The following is a 27,512-nucleotide window of genomic DNA, read 5'->3' as shown; positions in this document are numbered from 1 at the left end:
AGTGTTCTGCAATTATGCACTCCTCACTTCATTTCTCCCATTGCACAGTTTAAAAATTATCCATAACCCACAGTTTAAAAATTAGCGGTAATGTTCAAAACAATTTCAGTTTTGCCCAAGAGTCAGGATGTCCTGGTACAAGAAGCCAATCTCAGAACTGTAGCTGAACACAGCGTGCAAAAGACTGATGAGATTTCCAAAGCAATCAGCTGCTCTTGTGCATTTCTTTGGATGAACAGCACGATCCCGTTTACCTACATACATTTATGAAGCTACATGCAAAAGCACCAAAGATTGCCCTGCAGCCATGAGAACAAGGGCCCAGGTTCCCCGTGTGCCACGTGGGGCCTGAAAAGGGCCCTGGCCCTCGTGATGCTCCAGCACAGCCCAGTGCTACCCAAGCACGACCCTGTGTGCTAACACTGTGGGCTACATCGTGGTGACAACGCTGATTTATATAAGGCCACATCTACAGCAAAAAGGACAACAGTATTCAGCTTCTGCAACAGCAACAAGAAAAAACACAAAAAATACCATTATCACACAATATTTGCAGCTTCTCCCATCACTTTCTAGAAAATGTCTAACTTTGAACATGTTTGAATAAGACCAAAACTGTTCATTACCTGTTTTTCCAGCTCCACTCTCTCCTGTAATAAGAATGCACTGGTCTTTGTCCTGGTCCCTTAACGATCTGTAAGCTTCATCTGACAGAGCAAAGCTGCAAAGCAAGGAAGGGACAATTGAGAAGTCGGATACAACAAGTACCAACAATAAATATAATCTGCACTTTGGGCAGAAAAAAATACAGGTCTCTAAGTATGCAGGGTTCAGCAAGTGCTGAAGAACTCGGTGTTTAGAATGTGAGAGCAATCAAACCAAAACAGATACTTGTGCTCAGTGGCTTACTTAGCCTTTTTCCAGGAAAAGTAAGCAAAATCCAGCCTGTTTTCCTCAAGACAGCAAGTTCAAAGCAAATTCAAAAAAAATCAGTGCAAGTGAAAGAGAACAAAACATCATCTTCCTCGTCAGCACATTAACGGTTAGTGTTCTGCCCAACCACCAGCAGAAAGGGGCGGCTGGAGAAAGGAGAATCCTGAAAACGAGCAATACCACAAGCTGCAATTTCTCCTCTGAAAAGTACCTTGTAGTCCAGTATTGCTCGACTTCTGCCTAAATATGCAGAAGAGCTTTCTAAAGAGCGTGTTCATGACACATCCAGGGTGGCGTCATGCAGAGAAATTAAAGAATAACAAAAGAATCAGCAGCTTTCCTGCACCTAAAGCACCTTTCCACTGAGGACATCCTGAGCATGAAACTACTGGGCTACAATCTGAACCCAAGTGGACTTCGTTGCCATGAGGCAGAATATATTTTGGGAAAAAAAAATATATTTTAGGAAAAACTGGGCCTGGCTCAGCCTGGGCCTGGCTCCTGCAAGCAGCCCCAGCGCCCAGCCAGAATTTTTATGGTCTAAACAGCTTTCTGGGCAACAGCTTCACACCAGGAAATTAAGTCAAGGGCAAGTCCAGGGAAGTGCTCTCTCTGTTGATATGCCCAGTTAATCATATAAGCAGTTTATAAACCATTCATCTCTTTTAATGCACTCAATTTTCAATTTCTCAGCAGCTACTGTCAGAATATATTCTAATGCTTGACATATTTATTAACTTTGCTTGCCTGCGCCGCACAGTTAAAAGCACCAAAACTTCCCTTCTCTACCCCAGCAGAGAAATGGAAAAGCTACTGACTGCAAAGAAGCCTCCAAAGCTACAAGAGAGGTGGGATTTGCTCCAGCCCTGGCTTCATTCATGCTAGTCAGAGATATTTTACAGAGAGGATTTTTTCCTCCAATCTTCTACACATCCCAGCAAAGGCTAATACTTGTGAAGAATCTCAAAAAATAAAGTTATAATCATTTGCAGTAATTTTTCCTGCGTGCAGTTATTAGAAGCTTGCTGGTAGAGGTTTCACACTGATGCTCCGTACGCCGCTCTACCAGCGCGGTCCTGGGAGGCACAGGAACATGTGCAGGGTTGAAGAGTTCTCTGCCTTTGTGGCATTGCATGAACAGCACCAGCCATTTATGCCAGAGCCTGGACCAGGTATCTTTCTTTCAAAGAAAAAAACAGGTCGAATCTTTCCTCATGTCTGCTCAAAGGCAGCCCGTCACCTCACTAGCCTTCCAAGATATCATCGTCTGTCTTTGCAATAAGAAAAAGATAAACCTTGGGCTCTTTTCAAACTTTGCTCTCTGATACAAAAATATACTTGCAGGGTATTTCCTACATGTTACAAATGTGCAAATTGGCTGAAATTTCCGATTGTTTTAGTTGGACTTATTTGAACAACCTGCAGAGCACGAGGAGCTCTTCGTTCCCTCCTCGCAGCGGCCAGAGGTGCTGGCCAAGTCAACGGTTACGACCACAGGGTTAAACCAAAGCCGCTCCTCGAGCAACCCTGTAATTATAGGGCCTAAGTCAAATCTTAGAATAGCCCCTACTTTAAAAAGCAGCTATAAACCATATGTTTCAAAGCAGCCGGCGAGCGTGTCAGCAGTGTCATTTACCACACCTTATAATAAGTTCCTCTTTCATTTTCAAGTTTTGACGAAAAAAAGACAACCTCATCCTACCACAACAAACACAGAAATATTCGCTGGAACTCTTTTTTAGTGGAGATTTAAGTATAGAAGCAATGTGAAATCTAACGGGATCAGGAAGAAAGCTCTGCTTTTCTGGGGCCAGCTCCTGTAGCCACGTAGCTCCAAACAGCTGGAGCTGTCCTGGAGAAACAAGAGCCCTAACCCAGAAACGCTAACACGAAGCTTCTCTCTTTCTTTATGAATACACAGGAGCATTCTGTATGAGGACAAAGCACAGAAATTAGTTAAATTCTCTGCAATATTCTATGTAAAAATGTGAGAATCACAGTTTGCTCCGGTATAAAGAAAAACCTAATAATCTGAGATCAGAAAAACACGTTTTATAAATTGCTTTGAGGTTTTATTTTGCAAATTATTGCTATTTATTACGTGTGTCACCCAACGAACCTCAGGGGATGGAAAAAAAAAAACACATTTAGGAAAGAGAATTATAAAAGATTATTTGTATTGCTGCCTCGCAGTACAGAATCACTTAATCTAATTGCCCTGAGGAAAAAAATGTACTCCCCCATCTCCGTAATTACAGACTGCGTCACGTTCACCTCCTTGACACACTTGAAAGGAAAGAATAAAGCAGGAGCTAAAGGGAGGCCTGGGCCAGACCTCCACAAGCAAGCAGCTGCTCTTTGAAAAACGCCAGTCAGGAGAAGAGAATAAATGTCTAAGCAATATTTGCAGGCAGATGGAAGGTCGTTTCTCCTATTCAAAAATACTTTTGCATTTTGATAAGCCTATTCTGTTTTCCTGGTGCGCAGGGCGAGCTGTTTTATCAGCGCAGGTGGCTGATGCGCAGCTCCTGCGCACGCCATCGCGGCAGCAACCGCCAGCCTGTCGGAGGCGGGATAAAGCCTGGGGCTTTGCAAATCGCCCGTCTGATGCATAAAAAGAAGGTGGGATTTATGCAAAGAAGGGGAAAGAGAGGAAGGGGCGACTAAGGGAAGGAAAAAGAGAAGAAAAAAAAAGAGAGAGAAAAGAGAGAAGAAAAAAAGAGAAAAAGAGAGAAGGAAAAAAAAGAGAAAAGGAGAGAAGGAAAAAATAGGAATAAAGCTATTTTTTGAACTCTAACCATGGTCCTTCCCCAAAGCTGCACACAAAAATCACAAACACACCATATGGTTTTCTGCCTTTCTCAACAACCTCTCTGTGGGGCTGCCCGCAATTACGTGGGCAAACAAATGCCTTTGACGAGGAGCCCGTGAGCAGCTGCTGCGTTATTTTCCCTCTCGCAGCACTCGCGTGCTTCAACCTCGTGAATGCCTAAACCAGTCAGCACCTACACTCTGAAATAGCCTTGAGACCTTCCTTGCCACCACGTTTTCCCCAGGAAGCTCCATCCAGGCCTTCTCCTGCGCGCACCCCGTGGGACATGAGCGGGGCCTGGAGGCCGGCACCGCGCGGCCTGGCGCAGCCGTGAGGTAACCGTAGGGCCCGCGCTGATATACCCAGCCATTAACGTTATGCCCTTAACGAGCTCGTGCCCCAGGGCCAACGGGGGGCTAAACCCAGCGGTAATGCCATTAATGAGCACAAGGCCCAGGCCCAACGGGGTAGCGAAGTGCAGGGGAGCGGAATGGGACAGCCAGGGAAAGGGGGGCAAAGAGATTTTCCTTGCTTGGCTCTGCGAAGGCTTGACTACAGCCAAGAGGAAATTCTCAAAATCCAAGGTTACGCTGTCATCTTGATATTAGCCTATTTGCACTCCTGAACTTTTGCATATACTCATGAAATGCAGGTTTTAGTGGGGTAGGGAGGGAAAGGGGGAGCAGGGGAAACAACCATTTCCCTTCCGTGCTGAAATATCCAAGACCCGCAACATTTCCCAGAAATCAGGAGTTTCTGACCACAAGGCAACGCAGTTCGCCATCAGTAGAAAACCTCTGAGCACTTCACTAAATTTATAGCACAATATTGGATAAATATTTCACAATATTGTGAAATCTAGGCCCTGTAACACAACATTATTAAACACCATGTTACTCGTATCGTGTGCAGCTGCCCACAGGTCATTCATCAGAGATAACGGTAACAAATAATTGCAAATAAAAATCATAGTCAAAAAGCCTGAAATGATTGCTGGCAATGCCAACACTGTGCAGTTGGCCAGGTATGCTGCTACTTAACAGTACCCGGAGGAGTTACTGCGTTTGTAAAACCTTTCCAAGTAGCTCTAAGCGCTCTTAGCGAATCAAGCGGCCGAAGGAGCCTCACGTAACTCATTTTTCCATCTAGTTCTGATTTTCCTATTGCCCCTCGCACAAGAGCTCAGGACAAGCAGGCAACAGCCCGCGCCAGGCTTGTTGGCCCAGGCACAACGTCACGGGAAGGGGGCCGCTCAGTCCATAAAGCGGCGCTCGCTCGCATCCGTGCCCAGCCTTTGTGGATACACCCCCCAAAAGGTTGTTCCCAAGAGAGCCAGAGCACATGGAAACAGGCTTGGTCAGGCTGCTCAAGCAGGAGGCCTCCAGTTCCATCGGGAAAGGGACCGGGTGGTTTTAACAAAGCCCTTGCCTGGTCCGCTGATGTTGTCAGTCGCTGGGAATGGCTTTGGAGCAATCACAGCCGCTTCCGCTCTGAACACCACAAGGTTCAGGGACCACAACCATCCCGGGGGCACACAAGGGGAGAGGGCCTGTACAGAAGGACGCAGATCTTGCTTACTGGCGTGACCGCATTTGAACCGTCCTCACAATTCAAACCTTTACTTGTAAACCCCAGTTCCAGCTCTCTTATCTATGATAAAAATAAGGAACAGATTATTTAGTCGGCTAGACAGTAAATATTAAGACTGTGCATTTCCTGATTCCTAACATGAAAAAGTTTATCTTTAATAACCCAAACCACATTAACCATGTTGCACCCAGAGCTCAAGAAATCAGAATCTTCCGCTTTGGTTGAGGATAAAAAGAACTGGGAAAAGGAGATGGATGAAGCTTTGTGGAATTTTCTCAAGGGCTTTAAGCATTACTCACATTTATGCTGTATCTAAAATCATGTCAAAGGCACCCAGTTGAGTAAATGGACATTTAATGGTATGTTATAAATTGCTAAGGAGAAAAATAATATAAAATAAGACAAAAAACACAAAGATATTTTTACAGAAGGAATGACAGATGTTCTTACTTGCAATTGAAATTCCATCTCTTAAGAGTGCCATGCTGCCAATTCAGGAAAGCCAATGAAAAATGAAAAATGTGATCCATTCATACACTAGGCATAAAATAGCATTTGTCCAACTCTGACTGACAGGGCCTCTACCTGCCCCCACTTTTAAGTCTGAATTTAAAAAGAAAAATATGCCAATAGCTCCTATTACAACCTCTGATCCTTTTCTGTGGGGACAAAAAAAGTGTTAATGAAAAATGTGCCAAAGCTATGAGAATCTTTTAAAATATATATTTACATTTAAAGATGCATAAAGCTTTTTAAAAAAATATTTGCACTTTCAAGTCCTACCATAACATCAGTCAATTTTCTCATCAAAATGATTTCATTTTGTGAAACAGCATGAAAAAGGCTAGCCTAGGCTAGCCTTATTCCCAGCCTAGATGCACAAATAAAGAGCTGGAAGGGGATCTATGATTCAAAACATACAAAGAAGAGTTACATGGTGACACATTTGGAGAACGGCATTTCAGAACACTGAAAACTTATTGCAGGTTCTTTCCTTTATTTAATCAAGTGTCCATTTCATTCACAAAATGCGATCAGTCGTACTGAATGGATTCCCAAGTCTTTTGTGTGAATCAGAGTGAATCTCCTTTACAGGACAACATGAATTAATTAAAAAAAAAAGTCAGCATTTTATGTCCTAAAAATATCAACATAATAATATAAAATCTAGCCAGATGTCCCAGTTCCAGGAAAACGAGAGAAATGGGATCTGGCAAGAAAAGTTACCATTAGTTTAAACTACTGGAGCATTAACACACATCTGCAAATACACACACACACACACACACACACACAAAATATATTAAAATTTTGCCTTTTTTTGTCTTTGTGTGTGTGTGTGTGATCTTGGTTCTAACATAATCTAGCTAAAACCCAAACTTTTTCATGCATACAAGTAAACACAGACAATTACACTCATGGGCAAAAGAGAAAAGAGAAGGAGATCGTCCTCGATAAACAAAAACATTTGACTCTTAATCCTCGACGTGACTAAAGTCAAATGTGAAAGCATGCTGTGTATAGAGGTACAAGTAAATATTTGAAAACGGCTCTAAAAACAAAGTTATTCTGTTTAGTGCCTAAGCCAGCAGTTCATTCATAAAGGATTCCCCGAGATTATTTTCCTTCCTATATCGTGACAACTTTTGCAGGGCTGCAGGAGCTCCGGGGCTGAGCTTTGCCCCTTCAGACTCACTTCCAACAGCCTCCTAAGCATTGGAGTGAGCTGGTAGCATCATGGGGTATCCAAAAGACCCTAAATTCCAGGAAATGGCTAAATTCCTTGCTGCATGCAAGAAAAATCTCACTTTGCATCCTGAGTCATGAGCTCACGGATCCTTTCCTTCGAGAGCCAGCCTGCCCGTCCTGCAAGGCCGCACCACAACTCGCTTTCCTCCCGCCGACTCCAGCTCTTCCTCGCTTCCTTCCCAGCAGGGGCTTAGCGGTTAGGAGGGACAACACTATTGGGACAATAAAGGACACTAAACTATGTCGTGGACCCTGACCCCACCATCCCATTTTTGCACAAATAAAACTAACCAGGAGGTATCCTAAAGGGATCCTTATCCTAAGGGAAAGCCTCACTTTTACACATAGGCACCCTCCACCTCTTGCAGGTGAGGATTTATCACGCCTTTCAGGCACAAATATTGGCTTTAAATCAAGGAGGAAAGAGTTACTGTAATGCCATGGTGTTCCTGAAGGCATGTAGTCCTGGAAAACGAGGAAAAAAGGCCAGAAGCAAAAACAAACTTTCATAGTTAATGCCTTCGTTGGCTCAAAACAGTCCTGACTTGAAGAGGAAACAGCAAACCTTGGGCATTATCAGTGCAATAACTGCAGGTATCAGTATGAGAATGGTTTGTCCCAAGACTTATCAATAACGTGTTGATCATTAAAACTGGCAACATGAACTTCCTCAACTTGGTGCTGTAAGAAGCACTGGAGTTGTCAGTTTTGTGCTCATCAAACTTTGTAACAGCAGGTTGATTGAAGGCGTTGCATGCGAGAGTTTAAATCTCCGCTAATTTGAAAGCTTTTAGTCTGAAACTACTGCCTCTTCAGAAACGTTTCACTCGAGAAGCTAATAACAACTAAACAAGACATCAAGTAAAACTGCCTTTGTGAAAATCAACACACTGCAAGGTAAGTCATGTTTCTAACACATGCCGTCCTATGAAAACCTTCCTGACCTCACAGTTATTAACTTTAAGTATCTCAGGGTGCAGCAAAGAAAATGCATGTTGTTTCTGAACCCTTCCTAGCTTCTAATGTATCATTAGCGGTACAATTGCCACCACCTCTCTCGTCCCTCATCTTAAAATGACCTGTGATTCCTCTGAAGCGGGAGGCCGAGGTTTCGAAGGGGACAGCAGGGAGCACAGGCTGCAGGCCACAGCCACGGAGAGCTGGAAATAGTTAGGAGCTAAGGTTACAGATAGGAGATGGGGCCAGGGCTACAAAGCGGAACGATGAACCATTTATTTCCTATTGCCTTTGCCTTGTGGTTTTCCAGCACCGCTCACTACCTCACACTAGGCACTTTTGGTGGAAGACACTATAGATTAGCAACAAAAGACAAGACATCCTGCTTCTCTCGCATGTCCAGGTTCCCACAAGGAAAGCAAAACTGCATCACTCCTGGGACACACAGCAAAGGAGTAGGTCTTCACCGGGTCCTTCCGATTCGGGTTAAGAAAACAAATTTTCACCCCCCAAGATTATATGGTTCCCTCAAGGACCGTATATGAGAAAACCTCTAGCAAACCTCCCCTCGTGTCTTTCTCTCTCCCCTTTTTCTTCGGCTTTCCTTTTTAACCAAACCTGCTGTTTTACTGGAACATTTCACATTTTCAAGCACATCCTCCTCCTACCAAGCCATCGCATCCGAACACACACACACATACCTCAAGCATATACAGAAGGTCATGTGAAACTACTGAAAAATAACTGAAACATGATTTAAAGGCCTCATTTCCCAGGAAACTCCTACACAGAGCTGTCGCTCTGGAAATGTCATGTGGCTGTTGGCTGCACTTAAAACCTGAGATTCCCAAGCTTGAAGGGTCTCCCCGTGCACAACACGAGCTCCCATGCAAAGAGCTGGCAGGGCCTTTGACTCCTACGGATAGGAGTGCCTGAGGTGACACACAGGCTGCTTCCTGCAGGAATCTCTCTGATTCGAAACCATTGTGAGAAATTCTGTGAAACTGCCGTTTTCCAGACGGAGCTAGTAATAAAAATAAGATGGATTATTTGTCTGAAGGAGATGCAGGAATAATAAACATATTATACATTGCTTTATTTATGCACACATTTCCTAGAGCATATGCACTAGTGTCCTTGTCAAGGGCCACGTGTTTCGAGTTGCTTAGGACTGCACAGAGGCCCTTCCCAAGGGGCACAAATAAGCAGGGCAGTGAGCTCACGCGAGGCTCAGCTGAGCTCAGCTTTACATATCAGAGAAAAATAAGCAGGTCAGTCCCATCATCAGTCGACATGGTGCTTTTTTCCCCCCATATCAGCAGAAATATCACAAATTGCAACGTGGCTCTCAGCATCTCCCCCTTGCAGCTGCAGAGCTGCTAGGGAACCCTGCGAGGTCTCTGTTTGCAAGCACAATTTCAGTGCAGAGCCCTGGCCCCGACAGCCAACCACCAGCCAGGATCATGCCGTATTTCTGTAGTTTGAAAAGAAAATACTGCATCTGATAAAGAAACCATAATAAAGATTATTATATATTTATTGTCTATTTGACAGCTGTCGGAAGACTTAACTTTTTGTAGGAGCAATACCAAATAAGGAAAATCTGAGGACAGATCATATCTGTCCAAGGCAAATCAGCCTTTTCCTGAAAACTAGTGAAAACTAGTCGGCACTCTATCCAAACTGGCAAGGAAAATCGTATTACCATCACACAGTCAATATTTCCTCACATAAGTTAACATTCAATATTTTATCACTTCAACCTAATATTCTTGAAGTGGACATTGAGTGTTTAGATTGCAGAAATTGTTGCTCTGAGATGGCAGCTTGCCCATAATGACATTATCAACGTCATTAGCAGTGAATGACACCCATGAAACAGTTTCCTACTGAGTTAATATTCTTATTCTTTTCCTGAGTCTATTTATCCAGGCTTCTGATGTCTGCCCTTCATGCCTTGAAGATAATTTCCCTCTTGATATCAAAGGGCAAGCATTTCTCTAATCAAAATAGAATGTATATTTGGTTAGGCACTGAACAAATAAAACAATGTATAACAATGGCCACTCACTATTTTTTATTCCGGAAAAAAACATCTCTTCTAAGAAAGATGGAGATCAATACAGAGATCAATGTACTACTCTAAGTGTATAATACTGACTTTCAGAATGCTAAACCGTCACCTCCTGTTCTCGTTTTTAAAAATCTTTTATCCTATGACAGCAAATTTTGTGTGACTGAACGAAATTAGCAGAGTAGAAAGCTCTTCTGGCAAGCAATTGTGCTAATTTAGCAAGCAATTGTGCTTGCTAAACAAAAAGGTGAAGAAAACCTGAACAGAGTCAGAGTTCAGATCCAAGGAAGCTGAGAGCTACAAGAAGCTCATCTGATCTCATTAACTGCTTGTCTGCATTACAAGCAATGTATTTGCAAAAGTTATAGATGAAGGATGAAAGCAAAAAACTCAAGATAGCTTCCAAAACAATTGGAACACATCTCTTCCTCTTACTCTAACAGCTAATGCTAAAGTTGTCTAAACACATGTCCCTGTTTAGATACTTATCTGATCACCAGTCATCGAAGACAGTCTCCTGAATATGTAAACGCAAAGTCAAGCAGTATGCTGGAAAACTAACCTATCCCAGCACCATGGAAAAAAGAGGAAGCAGCAGCTTGAATCTTAGGAATACCGTGTCTAACAAGATGAAATGGTAACCACAAAATAAGGTATCTTGACTTCATGACCTTTATTTTCAGCCATATCAGACCCATGATCAAATTCTTGTCCTATGAGGCACAGGGCTTATCCACGTTGAGCTAAGGCAGGACAGAGCATTAACAGCTCTGACTAGGCCCACATGACAGAGGTTGGGTCAGCTCTTTACAGCCCCATTCGAGCACACAAAAGCAAATAAACAGACAAGGCCTCTGACATTTCCTATATGAACTCTGTGCAGGAATTATAAAAGGCAAGTAAAAGACAGAATACGACATTATACTACTTTCCAGACGATTTAGTCTTGGAATTTACATCATATGCAAGTTGTATTTTGTAATACAGCATTATATGTCTGTATATATATGATATACTTTATCCTTAAGAGATGTATTTTACATATACAGATGATACTTTGGTTGCCCTCTTAGATTTGGTTCCCTCTTGCCTAGCACAGAGCAGAGGAGATGAAGCTCTTGCTTTTCTGCTCATGCCACTTGGACATAGCCGGTCATGTCCAGCATTCACCATGAGGGGTTTCTTTTTTGTATTGTGCAAAGAGAAATTAAGAGCTTCAAATATCAGAAGTGACACTGCACTATTCAAACACAGTTAACATTTAGATACTTTCACAAGGCAATTCTCTGAAAGAAGCCGTTTTCCTCGAAAATAAACCTCTTATTTAGCTGCAATAAAGTGTAACTTTAACAGTTATAGGAAAATATTCTGAAAAGCACATACCAGGATCCAAATACATGACATGAAATGAGTCACTTATCTTGACTTTTCCTTAAAATAACAATCAACTAATATGAATTCATGTTTTAGCTTTGTTTGCTTTAATCAACATAGGCTTTTGGATGAGAGAGACAGCTGCTACCATCTGCTTCCAAGCAGAAGGGCAGCTAAAGCTTCTTCGGGGTACTCACATGTGAGGACTGAGCTCATAGAAGTTTCGGTTTCTGTATTCCTCCACTTTCTCCGGAGAATAAATGGGTAGAGATCTGTAGGGGTTTATTGATATCACCACGCTGCCAATGTATGTCTGTTGAAGAAAATAAAAAGTTTGGAGGGTTTTTCTTTTAAAATATTTTTGCTCTTTACATATAATTCCCGTATTTCACACCTATACAAAGACACACTTGGAACAGGAAATAAGTTTGCACATTCACCCTAAAAGACCTTCTCAGGGCCTGTTGTCAGAATCTAAGCAGCTACTTCTGCATAGCAGGTTGCTGGTACAAACATTGTTGGGAACTGTAAGAAAGTGCAATCAGACATTTATTTCTAGCTGGGAATAACGCAGTTGTGTGAGGGAGAAGAAAAGGACACGGATGTTCTCGAGAGCTGGCTCACGGCGTGCGGTCCTCACGTGCTCCTGCAAGCCGTGCAGGGCAAAGCTGGAGTTGGCTGCACGCCCCTCACCTGAGCTTTCTCACAAACCTTGGCAAGTTGTGAATTCAGTCTGTTGTCAAATCAGAAAAGCATCTGCAGAACACAGATGTATCCAAACCTTGAAGATTTCATCCTGTAACAGGAGGAGCTTTGGATGACAAACTCCCGACCTACCCTTTGCAGCTACTCTGTTACCAAGACCAGACCAGTTCAACTGCTGAGTTCCTTGAAGCATCTTGAGATGCCAAGGCGAAGGGAGGTCAATGAAAGAGCGAAAACTGTGATTCTTAATTTTGGAAACAGACATTCAAATAAGATTTATTTAGAAACCTCTCTTCATAGTTAAGTATTGTTCAGGCAATGTATTTTGGGAGTTCAAGTCATCTGCGTAATGCCAGAAATGTACAAATTCGGATAATTTCTTAAAATACCAATATTTCCAAAGGTCAAATGGCTATATAGAAACAAAGACATACACATGTCCTTTTTGGACACCAAAGCATGCCAAATCATTGTTCATTGATGCCAAGAAGCTTGCAAAAAGCAACACGTGAGCCCTTTATCCTCTTATATAAGCGCCAAATGACAAAACTGATCCCGAACAGATAGTTGCTGGTGATGGTCTACGAGATTCCACATCGCTGCAATAAACAGATCCAAAAAATAGCTTTCCCACATAACATCTGCCTTCCCACCAGAGCTCTACTATAAACAAACAAAGTAAAGGCTTAAATCCTGGAGCGAGCAGCAAGCAGAGCCACATTCCAGTGCTGAAAGCAGGACGCTAAGAGTAGTGGGAGACCGTACAGTAGCACCCCAGGGACTAAAGACATCTTTAATTTTTCCCTGTTTAAGGGAAAAAATGAAACCCCAGAGGAATGGCCGCGTGATGATGACAGCACAGAATGCAGGCAGGAGATCATGATTTCTTCCTTGGCTTTGCCACGGTCTTTTTATGCGAGTTTGGACAGGATCTGCTACCATCTCAGGTTTTTCTAACCGGAGCCTTTGGGTGATGTAGCTTCCTCTAGATTTCTACTTCACTGCAGGAGCTCACCAACTCGTCCAGGAGTCCAAAAGAGCAGGGCTCCAACATGCAGCCTATCAGTGACCCGTCACGGAGGAAGGTGACACTGTAGACGCAAAAACACTGCGTCTGTGGAAAATGAATTTCTGTTTGGTCAAATGGCGAAACCGCCTGCATTCTCCACCGATATGCTGCAGGCAACTTGTCCCTGTTAAATAAAGGGTTTAAAAACCACCAGTCATTGGGAAAGGTACATACGGGGGCAGCCTTTGTCACCCTGCTTCTCCTCACGGCTAGAGGTAGCATTGCTAAGATGCCTTTAGCCACAACTCCGAAGGTGTTTGTACACGTACGAAGGTGTTTTCTTCCCCCCAGGCTGGGGAGCAGCGGGGTGACCATCGCGGCGCCTCGCGGCTGTCACAGCTCTCCTGCACCCGCGGCCTCCACTGCAAAGCGGCTTTCGGCAGCGCGGAAAGCTTTATTCCTCTTCCTGTTTTAAACACTGTTTTAGACGCGCGCAAACGCCACGAAGGGCGGGGAGAATAAGACTGCTAATGTGGGTGCTCAAGTCCCCTGTGTATGCAGGGCAGCTGAGATCCCCGTAAAGCGTGTATCTTTAGTGCTGATTAGGCTCAAATGTACTGTGTCCCTTTGATTTCGAACAGTTTCAGATCACTCCACCAAAACAATTCATTGAAACTGGAAACATTAAACAAGATCAAAGGGAGCTCTGCCTAGATTTTACTGGAGCAGCTCCAGCCCGAAGGCTCAAAGGATATTTTTCCCTTACCGTGACGTGGGCAAGCCTCTGTTCCTGACGCTATTTTTTGTTTCCCTTAACTCCTGCCGGCTCCTCGGCACGTGCGCTGGAGGCCCAGAGGCAGCCGGCACCCACGCGCTCCCGCTTGTACCAACCACCCCCAGCGGGAACGGAACCCGCCGCGGTTAACGCCGTCACGCCGCTCCGTAACGAAGCTCCTCGTTTTAATAAATATTAGCAGCGGAATCCCCTCCCCATTAGCGCAGCGTTTTTATTTGAAGAATCACGCGGAGTGCTCAGATTTGGTGTTTGTTAGTGCTGGCCACCACCAGCCGCCGCGCTCTGCTGCGGCTGCACCGCGTTCTCCAGCCTTGCAAAGCTGCAGGGCACTAAGTGCGAAAGGCATGAAGAAAACACGCACAGTAACAAAACACTTTGCAACGTTACTGCCACTTACTGTCTTCCTGTGTATCGCAGTGTAGGCGTATTTATTGTTTGGTGGGGAGGGATGGGCAGGGTTCTTGGAAAAACACTAATAAACAAACCAGGATCTCATCCTTTCATGTCCCAGGCTTGGGCCGCCCTCTCTCATGACGGCGCCCACAAAATAAACTTCCATCTGCAAGAGGCTGCAAAGGCACAACCCCCAAGACCCTCAAAAGCTATAAATACTGGGGAAAAAAAGAAAAAAAAAAGGCAAAACAACAAGCAGGGGCTAACAAAGCTTGATTTCCTTGGCCGGGCACTTTGGTGTGACTTTCCCACTTCCACCAAGGCCTGGGCTTGCACCACACCACAAGGACACTAGTCCTGCTGGCAAAAGCATCCACTGCGTTTGGCTCCTCCAATCAGTCCTTCCCCACAAACACGGCGTCCTCCTGGCCGGCTCCAAGGAGGCCCCACTCAGCAGGGAGATACTACAGATAAGAAAGTTTCCACCGCCCCTCGCGCTGGAAGGTGAGACAAGGCTAAAAATTTACTTTTCCAAGGTCTAGCCTGCAATAAACTGAAATTACAACCCAAACCCTTGCACTTAGTTCTACCCTCTTGCTACATGGAGAAACCCCTTAACCTCCCCTACTTCTTGACACGGCTGAACGTTTTTCACCATGGTTCAGATGGAGTCCTTTCTAAGCATGAAGGTAGACATGTAATATTGGATATCTGCACACGATTCATCCCCCATGACCATGAGGACGCTCTTGTTACAGACCCCGTCCTCCCGCACGCTGCATTTGGGCTCCGGGAAGGCGCTGAGCAACGCTGTTGTGCTGGGAACTGGGCAACACCACGCGTGCCCAGCGCAGTTATCAACCACGAGAGCAGCTTGCAGACCTGCACGGGACGAGACTCTGCAGCAGAAAACTACCTAGAAGAGCGCTGGAAGAACTCTGGCCTCGGGAAGAGAGAGAGAAAACACAACAGCAAAAATATATATCAAAGGAAGGAAGGCGAGTCAAGAGTATCAACAAAACTGCCTAAAGGGGCTTCACTACGTGTTTGGTGCAGCCACCGCGGTGCAAACGAGAGGCTGGAGGCGGAGGACGAGCGGCCAGGATCCAGCCCTGCACCGCGCTGCAGATCCGGGCCCTGCAGCCACCACGGAGCGTTTCCCGGAGGCGGATACACACGCGGCAAGTCGGAGCAGGTCCCTCCCTGGGGGTGCCCAGGATCAGCTTTCACTTCCAAGCGTCTCGAGGGCATAAAATTCTCAGAACGTCACCGCGCTGCTGCTAATGAGGCAGATGAACCACCGCACTCCTCCAGCTCGGACTGCAGGTGGATATTTGCTACCAACAAGGTAGCATTTCTCCAAGGGACAGACTGCAAATGAAGCCACTGACGTGACAAGCAAGGAAGAAAGTGTGGGAGGTTTTAAAGGGAAGCGTTTAAATACACTGCAAGGCCAATGCTGGCTACCTTTTGGGAAGATACAGAGTTGTTTTCATATGCAAACAGTAACCGGAGACCGCGTAGTGCCGGTGCCAAGAAATGCCTTGTATCAACGTGAAACAATCAGTGAAAACATTACCGAGCATGGTGCTCGTTCCAAAACGTTTCATTCTTTTGCTATACCAAAAGAGTGGGGAAAAGAAAACCCCACCACTGTGCTGCAACTCAGGCTCATTTACCTTCTCCAGAACAAGAAGCGTGTTTTTAAGCTTCCTGGATATTTTGCTCCTGCTCCTCTTTCTCACCCACCTTTCATCAATCTTCCTTTCTGGGTTTCCTTTCACATCGAGTGCACAGAAACGACTGATAAACGCCCCGAAGGACGCCGTCCCCTCAGCGAGAAGCTCACAACGGCTTCGGCACGGCCGACAGCAACGTGGGCGCCGCGTGACGCCCCACTGGGCCGCCCTCCATCTCAAAGGATCCCATGGAAAAGCAGCAAGCTCGCGGGCCCCGGCCTGGGGCAGCTGTAGCCGGATTGCCGTTACTGCTCCTTCTCCCTGCACAAACACGGGGAAACGGCAAAACAGCAGAGACCACCGGGAAGCACCTCGTGCTGGGAAACAAGCGCCCGGCGGAAGGGGAGCCGCCAGAAGGCGGCCCCGAGGATGCCACCTCACGCGGCCGGCGCTGCGCCATTCCCCGGGAATGCCGAGTGTTCGGTATCTCCGTGGTAAAGGAACACGCGCTCGAGCCCCGCAAGGTGCTGCTGCCCAGAGCAGCCCACAGGCTCCGCGCGCAGAGAGGCCGAGCGGAGCGCGCGGAGCACCACTGCCTTCGGTCACAAGAGCGAAACAAAAGCACAGAGCCAACAGGCTGCTTGTTGTCCTGACCCGAACGCTGACTCGGCTCCGAGATTCCCATTTCCAGTCCTTCCCCCGGAGCCGCTCACCGCCGGCCCCGCGAGCCCTCGTGCTCCTTTCTGCAGGCACGGCCTCCAGCTCGGCGCTCCGGCCTGCGAACTAACGCGCAAGGCCGCGAGACTGCCCGGCGGGGCACGTAAAAACCAACACCGGCTCATGGAGCTGTAGGCCGCCCTCTGCGAGGAGGGCACCTATTTCCCTAGGAAAATTCCCCCACTATTTCCCGAGTGGTAGGAGAGCACTTACGTCCCACAGCAACTTTGAAACACTGATTCTTACAGCTTTTTTGTGCAAATTGAAGTATCAATTTCCATTTTGGTGACAACATCAGTAGCAGGGCAGTCAAGTTTTCAGTCAAACAAAGCACTTCAACATAGCCAGGAAAACAGAGGGGCCGCTGCACCTTCCCTGTCCCTGAGCTCTGCGGAACCCAAGGCAGGTTTGGGAGAAACTATTTCGATAGTTTTAGACACTGCAGCCTGTATCAGACCCATCCCAGAAACGGAAACGCTGACGGGCGCACAGCCATCACACGCAGAGCCGGACCTCAACCTTCCACACAGAGCCCTCGCCAAGAAGAGCTGGAGTTCCAAGGGGTTAATGTAGCTGCCAACATTAAACATCCAACATCAAACATAACCAATGGGAAAGACACTAGAGCAGAGAAAAATTCTATTATTTTCTGCTGGAACAAGCAGTTATCTTGTCGTCCTTGGCTCCGGAGAGGGATTTGGCACTGCTGAAGGCTTGAGCCGAATCAAACACCCACCAAGACTGGCTAGCGAGTACGCAACACCTGGCTAACTTTAAAAGCTTTCCAACGCCATCATTATCTCATTCCTCACCATAAACCTTCTGCATATTGCAGCCTTGCAACTCCACTTTGGAAGCGACATACGTTGTATGCATAAAGCTGTCAGTCTGCTCAAAACCCGGTGCTGAAGACGCCTTCGTTGCACGCTGTAGAAAGCCTTCAACCCATGACCATGACTTGACTTAGCATCTTAAACTCAACGCAGCTTTTCGATGGCACCTGCGGTTAGGTGCTGGTGTCAAGGGTGACCTTAAAGCCACTGCTGAACCATAAGAGGTTCATTCCTGCTGCTCTCCCAATTCTCCCTGTGTCCCGAGGCTGTTGTTGCTTGCTAGAGCTAAAAGAAATCCAGTCTCTGTAAAGCTCCAACATAGCTCTTCAATAGTCTCATTTTGGTTTCCCCATAATATGCAAACTGGAGATTTTATATGGCAAAACAAACACGACTCCCAGATGGAACAAAGGCTTCATAGTGCTCATCTGGGTCTAAAAACAAGAGCGCAAAACGTATTTTTCCTGAGGTCTGGGAGAAGGAGAATGGGGAGAGATAAGGAGAGAACAGTTTGCACTTGCAAACCCACACGTGGCAATGAGCAGCTTTCTAATTGTTACTTAGTCTAGAAAACAGAAAATTTCCAAAGCTGTAACAGTGGCATAAAACTTGCAGCAGCTACTGATACAGAACCAAGACGACAGTCCTAGAACAATTCATGGGTAGATGAACCCACAAAGCAAGTCAAACCAAGGAGCCTGCTTCATGACTGCGCGTGGCTCGGACTTGCACAGTCCCCCTTTGCACTGCTGATGAGCTGCATGCAAGTGCTCCTCCCTTTACAGCGTGGACTCAAACATTTACACCTAAGTAATAAAAGGGAAAAAAGGAAAAAGCCACTTGTTCAACAAGCTGGAGATAAAAAGAGTAAGTGATACTGCAGCAAGCTAAAAGGGAATGATTCAGCTAAAGAAAAGGATAAAGACGACTATCCAAAACAAAAAGAACCCTGTTGTTGGCAGCGCACCAGGCTGCTCAGCAGAGCGTGTCTGAGCGCCCAGCTTTCCCACCCGCAAGGCACAGCATCCGCGGCAGCTGGAGAAAAGTGACACCCTCCGTCACCTGCCAGGGCACGTAAGGCACCTCATTACACGGCGCCCCGGTGCCAGCAGCAGCACCGCGCGCTCCGGTGTCACCGCGCCAAGAGCTGCGTTCGAACGCGGCTGTCAGCAGCACGCCACAGTGATAAACATGGAAGGGGAGATTCCTTTGTCACTCAGAGCGACTGCTTTCGAGAAAGAGTGAAATAGAAGTGGAGATATGTAATTAAATATTTTGCAATCTATAGTAGTTTACATAAGCATTCATGAAAATTCCCTACTCTCAGATGGTTCCTAGGGATCCTTTCAAAGAGGCTGCAAAATCCAGGTTACCCTCACAGGGCAGGTGGGTATCTTTAATGCTTTAAATAAAACTTTTAAATGTAACTCCAGCATTAGACAAGGCAGTAACATCCTCTCAGACCCGCAGGCATACAGCTTCCTTTCCAGCGTCCAAGAGATCGCAGGAGGAACAGACTAAGCAAAACTGCATGTGGCCATGATAACGGCTACAGAAAAGGAATATGATTCTGCAAGACAAGGGGCATCAGAGGTATGAAATATAACAAAACCATGAATGTTTTCAGCTTTACTTGGAAAGAATATCTTTCACCAACAGAACTGAAGGCTTTGAATGCTCCCATTATCAGCTTCGGATCAAGCCATACCAGAGAGCACCCCTTATTTGCAAATCAAAGGTGAGAGAGCACATCTGAGCTAGCCCTAGCAGATAACATTCCAAGCATACCCAGTTCATACATCAGCCTCCGCCAAGACCTCCCAAACCCTTCTCTGGGAACAGCCTGTTTGCAACTGCATCCTCGTCTGACAACACAAGTATGGCAACTACTGTCACCGCCTGCTCTGCGCCTGCTCCTGATGAAAACCTGGGATCCACCACGTCCAAAGCTGTGCGACGGAGGAAAACAGGAGGGAAAAATGCCCCAGATGGAAGGGGTCAGAAACAAGCAGTATGCTATGGGGAGGACTACAGGACAAGTAAGGTTTAAAATGCTTCCGGTTTTGTTCAGGTATACGGCCTATGTGTGTCTTTAGATACACGTACTTTAAAAACGATGACACAATTCCTCGCAGAATGTATTTGTTTAATGTATACTCACATATACTTCGTTGTGATCAAAGCGTTTTTTCAGGTTGTTGATGAATGAATCTTCATCAAGTGGCTCCAGAAGAACCATATCTCCCACCCCTATCATGTTGTCCAAAAGCGATGTCTTGGCCTCCATCTTGGCCATTTTGTCCTGCACAGAAAGGAAAAAAAAAAAAAAAGAGAGAAAAAAAAATGAAAGTTAGCTTTTTAGATTGCTACATTGCTCTCATTATTCACAGGTGTTACCCAGTAATATTATGTAAGATCACACATACACATACAAAAAAAAAAACCTATCAAATGACATTTTTTAAAAATAATTGTCCAGTGGAAATTCTAAAGCCTACTAAGGTAGCCTCACAAATCCAAAGACTCAATTTCTGACATTCAAAAATGCCTGCTGCCTCAATATACATCACATAGGAAACAGCATAAAATAACAGTTTTGTAACATTTTGTAAAAAAAAAAATAAGTGTAAGTTCAAGTGTGAGCGAACTCAACTTTCCCAAAAGTTTCATCAACACCTTGGTGCTCTCCTAGAGTGCCTCCATACCTGGATTTGCCATAACCAGGCCAAGTTATGGGGGAACGGATTTATTTGCAATTTTAGTGTCTAAGAGTGTTCAATCAGACAACATCAATCCAACCAGCAAATAGATTCTGGGTCTAAGGAATCAGAGCGCCCAAAGGCAGAAGTTGGGCTTAAACCGAGGACGAGGATCAAGCAAAGTAACTGAGTCTTATATTTAACAAAATGAACACACATCGCTACCCTTCAGCTCATTCAGCTGAAGGGCTCCCATGCTCTCTGTATCCCTGCAGCATATTTAATTCTGAATACCTTTTCTCATTTTTAAAGCATCTTTGAACAGCTTTTAATTTATATCAGCAGTGTTAAATTGCTGCAGCAGCTATTCATCAGAAGGCTATTTTTAAGCAGCTGAATCTTTTTAGCTCGTTTGTGCTCACAGCCACTGCATTACTAAACCCCGCTTGATTTTTGAGCAATGGTTGACGTTTACGGCACATCCGAGCAAGGCTTGAGTCACGTTTGATATTTTTCAAAATTCAAGAAAGAAAAGTGCACCCCGTGGGCAGCTAATGGAAGCAATATTAGCAAGTTCCTCAACCTGAAGCAAGCCTGGGAATTACTAGAAATTCGCACGGAAATCCAAAGGCAGCGATGAACTATGGTAACCAACAAAAGCTGAGTCAACTCTGCTAAACAAACAACAGAGCATTTCTTTTGAACACTGCATGAAGATTTCTGTAGAGAAACAGACTTCTGTTCTCCTTTAAAAGCTCCCCTCTATGAATCACACACACACAAAGTATTTTAAACCTCCACAAAATCATTTTAGAGATATTACTTCCATTATTGCATCCTAGTAAGACAAACCCTTCAAACTACGATTCTTCAGTGACCTATTTACTTCCCATACTGTCACTAAAGCTCAAATAAGTTTTGAAGACTGGAAAGAAAAAAAATGAAAGAAAGAAAGAAAAAAGAAACTCTGGAACTTATTAAAAATCTGGAACTTATTAAAAATAGAGCTTTTAGCCCAAAAAAAAAAAAAAAAGGCAAACATAGAACTCCTAATATGGTCAATAGCAACCTAGAATCAAAGTTCTAACTAGTACACCTCATCTGCCATCATGAAGCTGCACACAAGCCCTGGCCCCGCGCGCGTCACTGCCTGGAATCCGCAGAGCCCGACTGGAGCGTCACCAGGACGGCCTCTCCGCAGCCAAACCTGCAGCGCAGAGGTGCCTACAAATGCCCCTTGGTCAATATACTGGGGAACTTCGATTTTAGGGTCAAAGGTTTGTTTTCAGATTTTTTTTTTCCCCCCACAACAAGTTGCATCATGCTATGGTCAATTATTAATAGCAACCTACAGGCTAGAAAATACGGCAAACATAGCTGATAAAATAGAACAGTATGTCCAGACAATTTCATCAAACGCTGAATTTTTTAAGCTTTTTACAATACCTTACCCTTGCAAAACATCCCTTAACTATTTGATCACGAGAATATGACTCAGGAACTCTCTGCAATCCAAATGTGGACAACCATCACTTTGCTGGAGTCCCATCCTAATCCTTACTGTAACAACTAAGGAAAATTTGGCGAGCTCGAGGGATAATTTAGCTGCAGAATTGAGGTAATAGCTGAAAGGAGACTTCAATGTTAAAGCTCGCTCAGGAAAAGCCAACAATAATCTAATTGTCTAAGGTGTGTTTTACAGTAAGTTTAACAGCAGAATCAGTTATTTAAAGCACCTTGCAAACACCAAACACTATGTTTAAGAGTAGCTTAAGGAAAAAGGCAAGGAGGCAGCACGGTGCAGGGTGATGCACACACCTTAAGGTGCTACAGTACGATACACATTTTGGCCACAATGTTTGGCAATAAGCTAAAGCTCAGAAACTCAATCAAAATATTGGAATCCACGGAAGCCTTACGAGCCAGTCGTGGCAAGAACACCTTCGCCATGACCTGGAGAACAGTGCATAAAAATAGCCAGCTTCCACCTACGTATGTGTTTAGGTGTCCTTTAAAACAGGCCTGCAGCGCGATTCGGTGACGAGCACCGCGACCCAAACCACGCACAAGAGCCTGCAGTGCCCTGCGCACGACAAGCCCAAGCACCGGTTCAGGCAGACGTGGGATTTGGAGCCATCCTGTTGAGCTATACGGAAGGCACATGCACCACTGACCTCTACCTGGCGTGCAGAAGGGGCAGGCTCATTAGCAACGGTCGGCACTGGCTCACAAGGCAGACCCTGCAGCTGAATTCCTTATTTGAGCGCCCTTTTCACTCAAAGCTGCATTTCCCGACATCAGTATGTAGGAAACCGCCGATACCATCCAAAGAAAACACGTGCGTTGCCTCCAGCTCCCCGCACGTTCGGCCTGTGGCTGCTGCAGAGGAGCAGGAGAGCCACGGGCTGCCCCGCGGCCACGCGCTCCCGACGGAGGGAGCAGGCCGGGACGCACCACGCCGCGGCCCCACCTCGCGCCCAAGGAAGGGGCCTGAGAAACCCCACACACCAGCAGCCACAACGGGAAACAGCAGGGAACCCCGCAGCTGCAGTGCTCCCTCTGACTCTGCATCTCGCCTTGGAGTTCGGCCGAAGCACCAACGTCTTCCTCCCACTTAGCAGCGCCACGCTCCTACCGAACCAAACAGTATTTTCCAAACTAAACAAGTTTAGAATTTGGGGCTTCTTAGGTAAGTATTTGTCACATCACACGTACCATTTGAGATCTATTTTTAAATCCCGGCGTAATTTATTTTTATTTGCAATCGGCATCAAGCACGTGCTGCACGTTCCTTCAGTAGTTAACAACAAACAGCTCCCGTAAACGGCCAACGCCAAATGTACAACGCGGCACTTCGGGGCGCGTCAGTGCCAAGGCCACAAGAACGTTTGCGTTACGCGTCGGTCAAACGGGAACGGCTCTTTAGGGATGTCACAGCACTACGGAGCTGTGTCCCAACAACAGGGTTTGTGGAGAAGACCCCGAGCATGGGACGAGCGCCCAGTCGCGCGCACACCACGCTGCGGCCCGCGTGAGGCGCCATGAGGGAGGTCGCTGAGGCGCCGCCGGGCAAACAGCCCCAGCCACCAAAGCGGCTTCTGCGCTATAGGAAAACTAAGGGTAATAACCAGACTTCATTAGGGAGTTGACAGGATGTTTGCTGGAACATTATCGTCTAGCGATTAAAAAAAAAATGTGGATTAAATATTTTTCATTGAAAGGACTCAGTTTATAAGGTTTGGTGCTTGTTATTGGGGATGGGGATGGATATTTTAGCATTTTTGTTGTTGTTGTTGTTTCTGCCTTAGCTTGGCTGCAATCTGAATGAAACGGCAGTTACCTGTTATTGGAATCCTCCTAAAACAGAGGAAAAAGCCCTATAGGGCGTGAGTTCAGGACCAGAAGTTCGCTTGACCCTCCTGGGCTTCCCCAGAGCGAGCTGGAGTCGCGGGAACACGGGAAGGAGCGAGGGGCCGTGTGTTTCCACGGCTGGGGCTCCGCTTCCACTGTGCACAACACAAAGCACGTGTTGAACTATTCCAACAGGCCTCTCACACCACAGGGAAGAGCAGCCTTCCCTGTCCGAGGGTGCTCTGGCCCCCAAACTGTTCTGGATTAATGACTTGTTTTGCAGGGAGAAAACCTTGGGCATTCTCAGCGCATCAGGAAATAGGTCTTCAGTAACAGAGCGTCCCGCTGTCCAAGATCCTGGTCAAATTCCCACTGACTTCAGCAGAAACAGGATCCACGGCGGTTTCTTACGTTCAGGCTTTTCTTCGTCATTGTCTAACCACAGAATTTTATAACTGTTCCAGGTCCACATCTACACAAGGAGATACAATTTTCAGGAAGAAAAGGGGTCTCTTTCTTTACACATATCTTAAGATCCTCTTGAAAAAAAAAAAATTCTTTTTTGTCTCTCCAAGTTGTCAGTGCAGAACATGAATATCCAAAGGAAACGCTCCAATACTTTCAGGGGAAAAAAAAAAAAAAAAAAAAAAAAACCACTACTACCAGCAGCATGAAGGAATGCCCTTTTAAACAATTATCTTCTTCTGAGCTACTGCTTAAAACCCAATGCCAGCTTGAGAGATCCTGCCCGATCCAGGGCATACATACCCCCAGGGCATACAGCACACATTCAGCATAGCTGTTGCAGAACAGGGACACGAACATCACAGTAGCATTTATTTATTTTGGGGATTTCTTCGTAGCATATTCTTGCAGAGTACAGCTGCACACCATCCAGCCCCCACCAAGTCACAGTGTTTCTTTAAAAGGACACGCCATTCTTTTTGGAAAGACCCAGCAACCAGCAGCAACCTGTATGGGGCATTTATATGTGGATAATAAGCTTCATTCTATTTGGACAATAAGCTTGATAAGTCATTTATATTTGGATAATACGCTTCCCTCTACCTTTCTTTTACGCAAGGGCACAGAGCAAACCACTCTTTGCCCGGTCAACATACAAACCACATGTGCTTGATACGTGGAAGAGAAATCTGCTCGCGGTAGGGAAAGCTCATTCCCCTGTTCCGTTTAAAGCGGAAGGGAAGAGGTCACCTGAACACGACGATAGATGGACGAGGATAGCTGATTTTCTGTGCAGCCGCACGAGCAGTCGGGCCGGGGAGGAGAGGAGCACCCACGCGCACGGCCTCGCACAGCTCGCCGGCTGCACGGGGGCTTCACGCGGAAACGGGGCTTCCCGGGAAGCCGCTGCGGGAGCTCCCGCCCGCCTGCCTGCGTTCCTGCGAGGGCTCTCGCTCTGCAGCTGCCACCGCCTATTCCGCACGTTAACTCCCGCTTAATGAAAAGTGGCGGGGGGGATAAAAACCAAACCATTTGGATGCAGATGTTGCAGGAACAGGAAGCAGCATTTGCCCAGAACCAAGCTAATAAAGCTTCTATTTCAGAGCTGGGGAAGCTCAGATAAATTACACGCGCTCCCAGGAGTGTCTGCTTGTCCCGAAGCATTAACGCCGTCGTGCCCAGCTTGGGCATTTTCATGCTCAACAGACAGTCCAGCATGACAGGCAATAGCATCTTCAAACTACACATAGTGTTGACATATTTAGAGAGCTCCTAAAATAGCTACAGAAAGCTCCTTCCTCCTGCAGCAAATAGGTAAAACAGCCAGTCTCACAGCAGATAAACGCAAGGTATGCTCAGCGATACTGACCTGTTAATGCTGGGTTTTTTTATGTTTTCTCCCTCCGCAATGTTTGCCAGCCTACACCACAGGAAGATGCTGAGAGGGGATCCGTTCAGCAATTCCAAACAAACCATAGCCGGGATTTCTTAGTCTGCCCTCAGCAGCTCCCATGACCAATTGTCCTAAAAGCAGTAGAGGAAAACGTCTCCTTACAGCACCGTCCAAAGAGCTGCCACCAAACAAGCTCTTTGAGGATACCTCCTGATCTAGTACAGCAACAATAACTGTCCTAGAGTTTGTTGAACCCAGAGGCATTAAAACAGAGAGAGCAGGAGCAGCTTCCTTTGCTCACGCCTTCCCGAGACACAGGATTCAAAGCTGCTCCCCCAGAGCTTCCCACATTTCAGTTCGGAGGTCTTCAAAGCTCAGGGGACAACATGAAAATACAACATGGGGACATTACGTGTGCTCCATCATCCATAAAAGCCTTTAAGAAGCTCTTCTAACACCAGTGTCTGCTTCCATACATGCGGGCATCAGACTCCACATGGAAAAGCAGGAACATTTCGGGATTTGACTGCTTTGTACCTGATGTTTTTTTCCCCCCCATTAAACTCCCACAGTTTAGTCACTCACATACACAATTCCAAGCACCATCAACAGCACTTTAGAACACCCGAGCTATGAAAATTATGGAAAATTACAAGAAAAGGAGCCGAGAGAAAAAAGCAAGAGCACTCGCATATAGAGCATATTTGTGGGCCCAGGAAGCTTGCACCAATGCTGACCAGGCTGCGGTCACAAGCTTTGAAAAACTTCTTTTCTGCTGAGCAAAGTGAAAAATGATTCTCTCTCAGTCATCTGAATTTTGAAAATCATCTACAGTAAGTAATTTTGACAGTAAAACACAGAGCAATCCATCTATTTATTCCCCATAATTACGTCCTTTCCCCTCCTCCCGCACTTCTCTCTTCCCCGCACCTCTCCTTGCTAGCGCCTTCCCGCCCAGCAGCGTGAGGAACTTCACGCTTCCAAAGGGAAGGAAGCATTTCCAGCGGCACGGCGACTTCACAATCCCAAGGGACGTGGATCAGAAAGGGGACCCAAGCTTCCTTGGCGCTACCAAGCAGGAAACTCCTCAGTAACGCTGTGTTGGGAGAGGCAAACAGAGGGTACCTGCAGCAAAAACGCCTCGCATCCAGATGACGGAGTAGTCCAAACCCTGATGTCTGCAGGCACCTCCAAAGACTCTGTTGCTACCTTAAGCAAAAAGTGAGCGTGAACGGCGTGCTTTTACAACAGGGTGCTTCAAACTCAAGAGCAAAAGCATGAAAATGGCAAGAGCCACAGAAAGGGCCCAGCAGGAGAGCAAAACGCAAGGGTCCCCCTCGGGAACCCCAGTTAGCGGTGCAGGAAGTCCTCGTTATTGGCCCTGTGAGGAGCAGGTCTTCCTTCCAGGCAGAAGACCTCTTTTGTGCACCTCAGAATTTCTGATAAACATGGCTAAACATGCTGCACGGTTTTGAGAACCAAGGCAGCAGAAACGGGCAAGTCCCATAAGCAGCAAAAGACACGAGGAGACCCTTGTCCCCACGCTTGATTTGGACACTGAATTCCGGAGTCACACAAAGCAAAAGGAAGCAGCTTTCACAACCAACCGGCGCACGGGGACGCAGATTTCAAAGGTGTTTCAAGACAGATACTCAAAGCCACCAGAAAAAAAAGGAAAAAAAAAAAAAGGAAAAGGAAAAGCTCACCAAACATCCCATTGGGAATCGTGGTGCTCGCCCGAACAGCTGCCACGCAGCCTAGGGCGAGGAGTCAGCGCCCTCTCCGTGGCCACATGCGCACAAAAGCGACTCACCCGCTCTGCCCCGTCCTGGGAAGCGCTCAGCGAAGGCAAATCTGGGCTCTTCTCTACGGCCACCACGTCTCCGTGGTGCTTTTACACGAGCGACCAGGCTCGGGTTCCCTCGCTTGTGAATGGGGTTTACATAAGGGTGTAACAGGAGCCGTTACTTCCTTGCCCGGCTG

General features: G+C 46.1%; 1 protein-coding gene across 4 annotated transcripts in view; it reads right to left on the bottom strand.

Moving 5' to 3' along the window:
• The window catches only part of MYO1B (myosin IB), a 64,812-nt gene extending 44,848 nt beyond the window's left edge, over positions 1-19,964 (bottom strand). For all 4 annotated transcript variants that reach the window (XM_010212227.2, XM_088523756.1, XM_088523757.1 and 1 more), the window contains exons 1-3: positions 19,783-19,964; positions 11,687-11,802; positions 627-721 (exon numbers count right to left, since the gene is read on the bottom strand). In XM_010212227.2, the coding sequence (XP_010210529.2) occupies positions 627-721; positions 11,687-11,802; positions 19,783-19,917 (346 nt within the window). In that variant the 5' untranslated portion in view covers positions 19,918-19,964. The remainder of the gene's footprint in view (positions 1-626; positions 722-11,686; positions 11,803-19,782) is intronic.
• Positions 19,965-27,512: the final 7,548 nt, after the last annotated feature.

This window comes from Tinamus guttatus, unplaced genomic scaffold (assembly GCF_059628265.1).
Source record: "Tinamus guttatus ecotype Peru unplaced genomic scaffold, ASM5962826v1 Tinamus_guttatus_pri_ptg000197l, whole genome shotgun sequence".
Taxonomy (NCBI): domain Eukaryota; kingdom Metazoa; phylum Chordata; class Aves; order Tinamiformes; family Tinamidae; genus Tinamus; species Tinamus guttatus.
Note: the sequence above shows the minus strand (reverse complement) of the source record. Positions and strands in the feature narration are given on the sequence as shown.